The sequence below is a fragment of the Oncorhynchus nerka genome, linkage group LG3, assembly GCF_034236695.1.
Source record: "Oncorhynchus nerka isolate Pitt River linkage group LG3, Oner_Uvic_2.0, whole genome shotgun sequence".
NCBI lineage: Eukaryota > Metazoa > Chordata > Actinopteri > Salmoniformes > Salmonidae > Oncorhynchus > Oncorhynchus nerka.
Window position 1 is genome coordinate 6582615 of NC_088398.1, and position 12338 is coordinate 6594952.

The window sequence follows — 12338 nt, forward strand, 5'->3', positions numbered from 1 at the left end:
CCAATTGCTCCCTCAACTTGAGTCATCTATGGTATTGTGTTATGTGACAAAACTGTACATTTTAGTGGACTTTTATTGTCCCCAGCACAAGGTGCACCTGTGTAATGGCCATGCTATTTAATCAGCTTCTTGATATGCCACACCTGTCAGATGGATGGATTATCGTGGCAAAGTAGAAATGCTCACTTACAGGGATGTAAATCAATTTATGCACAACATTTGAGATAAATACTATTTTTGTGCATATGGAACATTTCTGGGATCTTTTATTTCAGTTTCAAAATGTTCAAATTATATATTTTTTCATCCTAATTTAATATTGTATGTGTATGTATATTACAGTAAATATTGATCACATATTTTGATACATTGAATGTTAATATTGTGAACCTATGTTGTACATTTTTTACCACCTGTTTTAGGAAGTGATGTCACTGAGTACTACCCCTATATATGTAGAACCTTCCACCCCCACCTGGGATATGGATGCCTGATGAAGACTTAAGGGTCGAAACGTTGTTATAAATATCACCTGGGAGCATGAGCAGCAGTGTGCAGCGTTTTCCTATCTGTTTTCCATCAGCTCATGAAAAATGGGACCAACACTTTACATGTTGCGTTTCCATTTTTGTTCAGTATATAATCTATTTTTTTTTTATTATTCTCTCTGATTGTCAATGTCCCGGGGAAATAACATATTATTAATCGGGACTACGCATCCAACTGAAAAATTGTCACGTAGGTCTACACGAAACAAAATGAGCATTTTGCCTTCGTATATCACATGCGCCGGAAACGCATGGTTGTTTCTTCCGGGAATCAACGTGTGCGAGGAAAAAACCACATGTGCGTAAATTTGATCTGTTAACTGGAATCAAGGATCGAATAAATACATTATACTTTAACTATTGCAAAGGTGGGTTTTGGAGAGTTGTAAAGATAAATGCCGTGATTGTTTGTCCCATACACAAGTGAATGAACAAGTCACGGTGACGGACTTACACTGCGTATGTGATATCAAATTCCAGCTAACTAACATTCTTTACCGCTCATAGGAGCATCATGAGATGAATGTTGGGTTGTCTCTAGAATGCAACTCGTCTGTTTTTAAAAGAAGTCAACGTGTCGTTAGTTAATTACCGGCACATCATCATACTTGAATATAGGGGGATACCATTGATGGATAACGTTAGCATGCGTGGAAAAGTGTACTAACATTAGCAGTTGTCAACTAGTTAGCTCGATAGCTACCTAACATTCTTATGACGAGAATGCCGATTTGTCATGTGAAAAGGACGTTCCACGTATTATAATAACTAACGTTACATGTTACACCGTGATGTTAGAGACAACTTTTTTCTATTTCACATAGCTTTTTATTTCTCCACGTCAGTGCTGGTCAGAGTTAGGAGGTGATATGTTCTCAGGAGCATTTTCAGTAAACACTTCAAGTTAAGCTGATTTTGTCGTCATTTACCATTTTGTTATTTGCAACATTCTCGGAACAGATTCCGAGCAACATGTTACTGAGAATATAGCTAGCTACCATCTTTCAGAGCTGCCAACAGTGCATAGTTATTAGTGACTACTTTAATCCCATTCTGATCCTATGCCTTTGTGTGTAAATCCAACATGATCACGAGCTATATCTTCTCTCCAGACTACCTGTGTAGGTGTCAGTCATGGGCAGGAAGTTGGATCCCACCACTTATGTGAAGAAGGGGCCGGGGCGGAAGTCCAGGAAGCAGAAAGGAGCAGAGACTGAGCTGGCCAAGTTCTTAACGGATGGTGAGAGGGATGCTATTATAACATACAGCTTCTGAAGACATGCTCAGTATTCCTTCACTTGCTGGGAGTACAGTGGCACTAAAGCAAAGCTCCATGACTGGGAATGAGACATGAAGCTTTAGAGGTTGATGCTCACTAACTATGCTTGTCATTTGCAGAGGATACTGCACCAAAACGACTGTCAAGCAGGTCCAGGAAAAGGTCAGTTTGTAATCTTTTGTATGTTATGTCGTCAATCCCTTTTTTTAAACCACTATGTAATGTGTCACACACTTTTGCTGAAGATGATGATGATGTTTTGTAGAGCTGGGAAGCGAGCTCAAGTGACCAAAAAGCCCAAGGAAAGCATTGAGAAGGAGGAGCCAAAAAAAGGTAAGTTACTGTTAATTTGTAAGTCACCCCAGTCCATGTGGATCCAGAGTCAGACAGCCCCATCCATTCACTGTGTTCTCAATACAATAGCCATGAATGTATATGGGGATTTAATTGGTTTGTTTCCCCTGTTCTCAAGGATTCACAGATGAAAACAGTGAATGGCTGAAGCCAGCAAAGAGGAAGCGTGAGGTCGGCCAATCAGATAACGAGGACGACAGTGACAGCCAATGGGAGCAGGAAGAGGACGAGGGAGGGGAGAACAATAAAGTGAAAAACCTGCTAATTGAAGGAGATGGTGACGATGATGACCTGGTTGATGACTACGGTGCATTGGAGGACAGCAGTGAAGGAGAAGTAGACGGTGATGGAGAGGAGGTATGTGAAATTATTCACTGAATTTATGTGTCCAGGACATGTTCTAAATAGCAAAACAATGTTCGTCCTTCAAAGTTCTTACTGTTCTTTAGCAAGGTGCTGAATCTTTGTCTGTTGAATCATCTGTTCCGTACTCCTCTTTTCATCCCTCGTTCAGCTGCTCCCCATCGAGCGAGCTGCCAGGAAGCAGAAGAAGCTGCAGGAAGCAATGGGCCAGGAGAGTGATGATGATGATGATAATAATAAGGGGAAGAGTGGAGATGAAGACATGGATGAAGATGACACGGTACAGGCTAATTTAGATGATATGGACAAATTCATACTACCTGGAGCAGAGGAGATAGCAAAAGAGGGTCAGTTTAAAGCTTAGATTTGACAGTTCTGCTTTTTGTTATGCCAGTTTACACATTGCTACATGTTCTTTATCAGTGCCTGTGGACTCCCATCTGTACTGAGTTTATTTCTCTCTCCTGTGATTGCAGGTGTTTTGCTTGTAGACCTGCAGACCATCCACCAGAGAATAAAGGACAACGTGGATGTTCTCTCTCACTTTGCAACCAAGAGAGAGGAGGGGAAAGAGAGAACAGAGTACCTCTCTCTCCTCAAAAAAGATCTTTCCACTTACTACAGCTACAACAATTTCCTCATAGACAAACTGCTGGATATCTTCCCAGTGTCAGAGGTATGTGTCGTTGCTTTGTTCTCTCAAATGTCATAGAAACACAAAATGAACAGGAAACTATGCAAGGTTACGTTTTGTTGTAACGGTTTTGTCATCATGCTGAACTAAGGCTTCCCTCGTTTTATGTGCTTTGTAGCTGATTGATTTCCTGGAGGCCAATGAAATTCAGCGACCTGTCACCATTCGGACCAATACACTGAAGACAAGGAGGAGGGACTTGGCTCAGGTAACAAATCTATTTCAAGTTGGATCAAATAAAGGTGCACCAAATCCACCCCTACCCCCTAGGCATTTGTGTATCTCTGAAAGGATTAAGACTAAAGGTCCATTTGGAATTGACCAAAGGATAATTGGATGCTATTAGTAATGCCTGTTCCTCTGCCAGACTGACCAAGTGACATGTATGTTTGTCCCAGGCCCTGATCAACAGAGGGGTGAATCTGGATCCTCTGGGGAAGTGGTCTAAAGTGGGCCTGGTCATCTTTGACTCCTCGGTACCCATAGGTCAGTACCAGCACAGTGAAACCTTTTTATATTGTTATGAAAGATTAGAATGTTAATTCTCTATTTACTACTGTTATCCTGCTTTCTGTGTGTTATGAGTAAGTATACATTGATGAATTGATGCGTGTATACCCTAGCTGTGTTTTCTTGTTCCCAGGTGCGACCCCAGAGTACCTAGCTGGTCACTACATGCTGCAGGGAGCCTCCAGCTTCCTGCCTGTCATGGCTCTCTCTCCCCAGGAGGGGGAGACTGTGCTCGACATGAGCTCAGCTCCCGGGGGAAAGACCACCTATATGGGTGAGGATGTTAAAAAATGAGAGTTGAATGACCATGATCACAATACTGTTTACTGCTGTTGGTCTCTACAATTAGCCTAACAATCAAGGGCAGCCTTTCTTGTGTTGCGACATGGGAGTTAGAATAGAAGAAAACATCATTTTGACATTTGGTTGTGCAGCAGCCGTTTTTCTCTTGCTATGTCTGTCAATAACCACGTTTCCATCCACAGTTTTTATGTGAGTAAAGTCATAATGTATAAATATATATATATATATTACTATAAATGCCGACATATCATTTGTTCGGTCGACATGGTGGGATCTTTTTGTCTAAAATTAATTATGCGAGAAATTTCGGTGGAAACGTGACTTTGGAAACCATGCAATTTATTAGGCTACAAATGAAATAAGTTAGGATCAACTTCACAGGGTGGTGAACTTGATGCTCCTCTCCAATAAATATCATGGGTCTTGTTCTGGTGACATAATGATCGATGCATGACTGCCGTTTGACAAATAAAACTATTCTCGCTCTCATCCATAAAAAACCCAATGTAGACTAGCCTACCCGGACTGCATCTGAGAGAGCACGTACCAAGACCAGACTAGGCACATTTTCTGTGTAACGCAACAGTTTTTGTGACAGAACTATCAGCAGAGTTGAAAAGGTGATGGAAACTTTAGATATTTATTCGGAACATGAAAACTTAAGTGTGAAAGTACATTTTGTGTGGACTACGTTACGTCATCACAGAAGTCAGTTTAGTGAAAACACACCACTTGTAGGAAAATGTGCATACTTTCTTTATGCAGACTCACTGAGATATCATATTAAAATGGCATAAGTCATGGCAAAGTGTGTAGAATTGCAGGAAATTAACTTTAAAACTCAAATGTTTTGCCTGCGAGGTGGGGGAGCCCCCCAACCATATCTCGCTTAGGGCCCTCAAAAGGGGGCATGTTTTCATGTGCTTCGGTCTCAGGATAACACTTAATTTCTCATTTGGGCCCGATCCTGAAAAATATGAAGAACCCCTGATCTGAGGGCTTGACAGGCAAGACTTGTCTTTGTATTGGATAACTTATTTATTGTGTATATGTGTGTGTCCCACAGCCCAGTTGATGAGGAACACAGGTGTGATTGTGGCCAATGATGCCAGTGCTGACAGACTGAAGAGTGTGGTGGGCAACATCCACCGTCTGGGAGTCACCAACTCAATGATCTGTAACTACGACGGAAGGCAGTTCCCTAAGGTAATGAGAGGGGTTCTTGCTCTACTTGCAGTTTATACATGAACTGTATAAACACAATATAAGTATGTATGTTACACCCATTGATGGTATGTTAACCTGTTGGTTACTATATTTGCAGGTCATGGGGGGGTTTGACAGAGTGCTGCTTGATGCTCCCTGCTCAGGCACAGGAGTAATCTCCAAAGACCCTGCTGTGAAGACAAGTAAAGTGAGAAAAAACCTATTATACACTACACGGGCCTTTAGATTTACAGTATACACTGGCCTTTAATGACAACTTCCTGTTCATGTCTTCCTAATCCTACGTCCTGTCTCTCAGGACGAGTCTGACATCCAGCGGTTGGCCCACCTGCAGAAGGAGCTCATCCTGGCGGCCATCGACTCGGTCAATGCTGAGTCTCCCTCTGGAGGCTATCTGGTGTACTGCACATGCTCTATAATGGTGGGTACACAGTGTCACACTGATGACAAATAAACACAATCTAAATTGTGGGGCTTTACTTACAATAAATCATTGCAATTCACTTTATCGTAGACTTTTTGTTGTTGGTGCATGTACAAAATGTCTGGTTAAATTCATTTGGACTAGAATAGCTGAAATTACGTAATTGACTTCATCACCAGGTGGAGGAGAACGAGTGGGTAGTGGACTATGCTCTCAAGAAAAGAAACGTCAAACTCGTCCAGACTGGACTGGACTTTGGCAAAGAAGGTTTCACCAGGTAAAGAACACCACATTTTTCACATTCATCCAGATATTTACCCGTACCCCCTAACCCTTTTCTCGTGCAATATGAACAAATATATTTCCTCCATTTAGATTCAAAGAGAGACGATTCCATCCCTCTCTGAAACTCTCACGCCGGTTCTATCCTCATTCCCACAACATGGACGGTTTCTTTGTGGCCAAGCTGAAAAAGTTCTCCAACACGGTCCCAACCACAGCAGTTGACAAAGGTAAAGTAGATGTCATCTTGGATCTAATAAACCACAATGCTTTTTCCAGTGTCATGGAAACATCACTTGTGTTATAATAAACTAACATCCTGTTATTGTCACTTTCAGACGGAGAAGAGGAAACCGAGCCATCTGAGGCAGTAGAGGTTACAGCTGATTCCTCTGATGAGGACGGGCCATCTAAAGCAGGGTCTAAGAACAAGTCCAAGAAGCAGAAGCCAGTCCCTGGCAAGCCAGCTGTGTCACAGAAGGCCACAGCCAACGGGAAGCCAGCCAAAAGCATCGCCAAGAAAACAACAAACCCAAGCACCTTGAAAAAGAATGAAAAACCAACCGGGCCGAAAAAGGCAAAGATCGCTAAGATGGATGGTGGGACTGTGAAAGTGGATGGAGAGCTCAAGAAGTCCAACACAGTCAAAACAGGGGAAACGACCAAACAGTCAAAGGAAGGGAGCAGGTTTGAGAAAAAGGGCGATAAACAGAGGAAATCCCCCATGCAGAGCAAGAAGAGAATGGGGAAGAACAAATTCAATAAGTTGAAGAAGCTGCTGAAAAAAGAAGAGGTTGGACAATGAACATGTATAAAATGTTTATGAAGACTTATTTTGCAGTTGTCGCTAGTCAGAGGTCTAATTTTCATGACAGATCAGTAATTTTCACAAAAGTTGAGCAGAGCATGTTAGCGTTGTTAAATATTGCCTCCCTTCAGACTGAAAATCACTGCAGTAGGCCCTCCTTCGAGGGCCCCGAGCCTCAGCCCCTTTTGGAGTAGGTAGATGTCCCTAACCACACAGATACTGGATCAGAAATGTTTCATGGCCCTCGTGGATGATTGGTTCTAGGTTAGGAATATGGTAATATGATCCTAGCTCTGGTTGAGGGCAATGTTCTAACTTCAACTCTCATTAAGCATCACAATTTCACATTTTATTCTTTCCTTGCAATGTTATCTGTTTGGTTTAAATTCATTTTGTGTCTTTTGGTCAAATGGATATGTATTGTAAAGACTAATCCTTGAGACAATAAAATGTTTCAGATTGTTTGCCATATACCCCCATCTTGTGTTTATTTTTATATTACTGCAGTATTGTTGGCTGTGAATGACATCAAATATGTTATAAGATAGTTTTCATAAACAGTATGTTTAATCAATTACATTCAGTCTCTGACACGGTGCAAATACAATATCCGTATGCATTATCGATTGACAATAAAATACCGGTACTTAGATTTGATTTCGGTTAAAACCAAAGAACACGTCCTCGCCGGAAGTTGTGTTGTTTACATTTTCCAAGATGGCGGCGGGAATGTATTTGGAACACTATTTGGACAGTGAGTTAATTTTCTATTTAAAAGATTTAAAGATAAAAATCTTATGTTTTAGATAGTTTAGCCATTTTAGATAGTTTAGCCATCAATTTTAATTTTTTTCTGTATGTTTAGTCAATGCATTGCAAGAAGGAATGCTTTATTTGGAGAATTAGGCCGATAGCTACCTAGCTAAGCAACACCAACGGTCGTTTTGCCTGCTAGGCAATAGCCTAGCTAGAGTATCATCAAAAATTGAATATACATTTGTTATACCAATAGTTTGTATTTTGTGACTATTAGTCAAAAGTTAATTATGGTTAATTTCTCGCCACAGGCATAGAGAACCTGCCATTTGAACTGCAGAGGAACTTCAATTTGATGAGGGACTTGGATCAACGTACGGAGGGTGAGAAATAACACTAACTACAACTGTTACCGACCAATTCACTACTCGGCAGAGTATGTGTGAACCATGTTTACAATGCATAATAAAGTAGCAGTCAGCCCACCCACAAGTTGTGCATTTGAATTGCCCATGTTGAATGTATGCAAATGAAATCTGTCTAGCCTCCATAACATTCATGTCCACGGTCCTCAACAATTTACCATTCAATGATCTAATCTTCAAACATTGTCAGGTCATATAGACCAAAAGCTGCACTAGAATTCTGTGAGGCGTCTTTACATAGAAGTATTTTGAGCTTTTGAAGGGCACAGGCATGGGATTTCTTAGATCCATTCATACTTGTAAAAGCCCTTGATACACATACTTCATTAAAAAAATACATGTTATGTGGAAGCAAGTAACACACATCACATAAGGCTGATATTCTCAGACAAGTGACACAGTAGCACACATCACATAAGGCTGATATTCTCAGACAAGTGACACAGTAACACACATCACATAAGGCTGATATTCTCAGACAAGTGACACAGTAACACACATCACATAAGGCTGATATTCTCAGACAAGTGACACAGTAACACACATCACATAAGGCTGATATTCTCAGACAAGTGGCATCAATAAAATTGCTTATCCAAACTTCTCACTCAACCCATCTACCTTTCTCTCAGATCTAAAGGGGCAGATAGACTCCCTGGCAAAGGATTACACATCCAACGCCAGGACCCTCTCGTCTGAACAGAAGCTTACTATTCTGAGGCAGATCCAGCAGTCGTACAGCAAAAGCAAGGAGTTTGGGGATGACAAAGTGCAACTGGCCATGCAAACTTATGAGATGGTCAGTAGTAGTACTTTGGAGCTCTGTGCTTCCTTTGTATTGGAGCCTGTGTGGGTCAGTCAAATGAATCCTAAAGTGCAGTGGTTGTTCCCTAGGTGGACAAGCACATCCGGAGACTGGACACAGACCTGGCCCGCTTTGAGGCCGACCTGAAGGAGAAGCAGATAGAGAGCACAGACTATGATTCCACCTCCAGTAAGGGAAAGAAATGTACGTATTTGAAGTGTGTGTGTGTGTGTGTCTGTACGTTCGGGTCTGTTTCTCATGAGTGTTTGCCTTGTAGCATCTTGGCACACTTCAAAATATCAGATAATTCAGAGAAAAAACTATGGTAAATGTATTGTCATTTTGGAGTCACTTTTATTGTAAATAATAATACATTTCTAAATACTCTACATTCATGTGGATGCTACCATGATTACGGATAGTCCTGAATGAATCGTGAATAAAGAGTGAAAGGGGCATAAATATCATACACCCCACCCTTGTTATTGCAATGGTGAAAGGTTAGCATGTCTTGGCGGTGTATTTGTGCATCATAATTTCTCACCATTCTCACTCACTGGCCAGTTTATTCACAATTCAGGACTATCCGTAATCATGGTAGCATCGACCTTAATGTCGAGTGTTTAGAAACATGATATTCTTTGTTTACATTAAAAGTGACTCCAAAATGACAATGCATTATTTACCATTCATTTCTATTAGGCACAAAATATTCTGAAACAACCAAAACAAATAGCAAATACATCCAATAAGTTTGTACAGTCACAAGCTTGATGTAATCATTGTATGCTAGGAATATGGGACCAATTACTAAACGTTTTACTATTTTAATACACATAAGTGAACTTGTTCCACAGTTTTTGTTCCCCTAAAATGGGGGTGACTATGTACAACTGTTGTAATTTCTAAACGATTCAACCGATATGGACAAAAATACCCTCAAATGAAGCTGACCGTCTGCACTTGAACCCCATAGTCATTGTATAATTAAAAATGTAACTTATCCAATACTTTTGGAGCTCACTGTATATTTAAAGCTATGTTCTGATATTTCAGGTGAGTCCAGGGGACTGAAAGAGAAGAAGGTGGCTAAAACTCGGTCTAAAGTGAAGAGCTCAGATGAAGATGGCAGTCCGAAGAGTGCACAGAAGAAAGTCAAACTTCTCCAGCCGTATGTTTGTTATTGTGCACTCTATCACTTCCTTCCTTGAAGACACTCTTTCATTGGCCTTAATTGTATGTGTGTGTGTGCGCGCGCTCACCCACAACTCTCATTGTCAGGGGGGAGTTCACTGCTCCAGTTGCTAATTTTGGGAATGTGCATCCCTCTGACGTTCTGGACATGCCAGTGGACCCCAATGAGCCCACCTACTGCCTGTGTCACCAGGTGTCTTATGGAGAGATGATTGGCTGTGACAACACAGACGTGAGTTTCCCCAGAAACCTCCTCTGAGTTTCCCCCAGTGTGTGCACTGACCTGACCTATATTGTTGTGTTGATCCTGGGTCTTGAAAGCTACAGTGTGTACAGACTTCATCAAACCCCTGTGTTGATTGTTTTTGCAGTGTTCCATCGAGTGGTTCCACTTTGCCTGCGTGGGCCTGACGACGAAACCAAGAGGGAAATGGTGAGGGAATCAGCCAACCGACACAGACTAACCATACATACACTCACTGGCCAGTTCATTAGATACACACATCTAGTACAGGGTCAGACCACCCTTTGCCTCTAGAACAGCCTGAATTCTTTGGGGCATGGATTCTACAAGTCAGAAATATTCCACAGGGATGTTTGTCCTGCTGACGCAATGGCATCACACAGTTGCTGCAGATTGGACAGCGGTACGCAGTTGACACCAGGCAGGATGGGTCCATGGACTGCTTATACTAAATCCTTACTCTGCCATCAGCATGACGCAACAGGAACCGGGATTTGTTGGACCAGGTGATGTTTTTCCACTCCTCAATTGTCCGGTGTTGGTGATCACGTGTCCACTGAAGCCACTCTTCTTGTTTTTAGCTGATAGGAGTGGAACCCGGTGTGGTCGTCTGTTGTAACAGCCCATCTGTGACAAGGATCGATAAGTTGTGCATTCCTAGAGGCCGTTCTGCACAGCACTGTTGCACTGCGCCGTTATTTGTCGATTCTTGCCCTTCTCCTCCGACCTCTCATCAACGCTCTGTTTTTGCTCACAGGACTGCTGCTGACTGGAGGTTTTTGTTTGTCACACCGTTCTCGGTAAACCACAGACACTGTCATGCGTGAAAAGCTCAGGTGGGCAGCTGTTTCTAAGATATTGGATCCGACGCTCCTGGCAATGACGATCATACCACACTCAATCGCTTAGGTCACTTGTTTTGGCAATTTTAACGTTCAATCAAACAGTAACTGAATGCCGGCTTTATATAGCAAGCTACGGTCACGTGACTCACTGTCTGTAGGAGCGATCCATTTTTATAAACAGGGTGGTGTACCTGATAAACTGGCTGGTGAGTGTGTATCTTACATAACGGAAATAATGATGGGATTTTAAGGTTTACAACTGAGTATTTCCTTTTTTCTAACTCTGCAGGTATTGTCCACGCTGCTCTCAAGACAGAAAGAGAAAGTAAGCCCCTAAGGTAGAGGAGCCAACCGGTTGTAGAGTCAGGATACTACGTTAGTAATGAAGAGAAAGTAACATGACAGTTTCTGTCCCCAGGATAGTATTACATTGTTTATCGGTCTTCTAGCATTGAACAATTGGTGCTTTCTTTTTTTGTTTACTTGATTGTTCTGTCTTGGTTTAATGCAGTGAAGGAGATATGTGGTTACAGATGTATTTAAAAATGTTTCAAAGGTTATGAGAGTTGATAGGTACGAGAGTTGCTTTGTTTTTACATTTTTATGTTTCTATTTTTTTGTAACTGAACAATAAACACTAAAATGTGACAGTTAGTGTCCATAATATTGTAGTGTGTGTTTGACTACATGTGATTGACTGGAGTGAAGTGGATTGACGTATTGTAATGGATGCAGTGTTGGACCATCGAGAACTGTTGTGCTTTCAAGTTTGTTACATAATTTTGGATTATATTGTGTGCGCTCTAAAACACATATTTTAGCCTGACAGAGTGAGTGGGGAAATGTTAATTTAAGACATTCGCGCTTTTATCTGTGTGGTAGATAGTTGATTGAACTACATTTGACTTTTTACATTTTCAAAATGATAGATCTGGTTAAGAGCGAATACATTGCATAATGGGAAATATCAATACTGTAGCTGACACCTGGGTACATGTGAGGAAAATTGTATTTTCAGTTTGAATACAGCTACTACCTCAAATCAGTCTTGTCCTTTTTGTCCTTTATCATGTAGATTGGTTCTGAACAGCATAGCTACAATTGTATGTTGCATGAGGTTATCAGATTTACTGTACTTGATATTGCAATATTTGAGTTTGCAGTAATAAAGTATCAATAAGATTGTAGCATTAGTTATCCGCAGACAGATGGCGTAGTTTGTTCACGGAAGAGGGTCAGTGGGAGGAGGGGAGCGATGCTGATGACGTAGTCCTTTG

At 41.3% G+C, this 12338-nt stretch overlaps 2 protein-coding genes across 5 annotated transcripts; both read left to right on the forward strand.

Annotated features, from left to right (window-relative positions):
* The first annotated feature begins 793 nt into the window (after positions 1-793).
* Positions 794-7263, forward strand: nop2 (NOP2 nucleolar protein homolog (yeast)). Of its 2 annotated transcripts, none has more exons than XM_029679053.2 (16): positions 794-916; positions 1661-1788; positions 1947-1989; positions 2093-2160; positions 2300-2538; positions 2696-2891; positions 3021-3220; positions 3357-3446; positions 3637-3724; positions 3882-4022; positions 5118-5257; positions 5376-5465; positions 5577-5699; positions 5882-5979; positions 6078-6214; positions 6323-7263. In XM_029679053.2, exons 2-16 carry the CDS (start codon positions 1683-1685, stop codon positions 6787-6789), a joined length of 2226 nt encoding a protein of 741 aa, XP_029534913.1. In that variant the 5' UTR covers positions 794-916; positions 1661-1682; the 3' UTR covers positions 6790-7263. The 2 variants fall into 2 exon arrangements, with proteins under 2 accessions (XP_029534913.1, XP_064863593.1); XM_065007521.1 differs by having other exon boundaries at positions 823-846.
* Positions 7264-7441: 178 nt separating this feature from the next.
* Positions 7442-11732, forward strand: LOC115140767 (inhibitor of growth protein 4-like). Of its 3 annotated transcripts, XM_065007528.1 has the most exons (10): positions 7442-7546; positions 7860-7931; positions 8606-8772; positions 8868-8982; positions 9835-9949; positions 10060-10204; positions 10344-10405; positions 10688-10722; positions 10974-11052; positions 11351-11732. In XM_065007528.1, exons 1-9 carry the CDS (start codon positions 7510-7512, stop codon positions 11018-11020), a joined length of 795 nt encoding a protein of 264 aa, XP_064863600.1. In that variant the 5' UTR covers positions 7442-7509; the 3' UTR covers positions 11021-11052; positions 11351-11732. The 3 variants fall into 3 exon arrangements, with proteins under 3 accessions (XP_064863600.1, XP_029534952.1, XP_064863599.1); XM_029679092.2 differs by lacking the exons at positions 10688-10722; positions 10974-11052; XM_065007527.1 differs by lacking the exon at positions 11351-11732 and having other exon boundaries at positions 10688-11052.
* Positions 11733-12338: the final 606 nt, after the last annotated feature.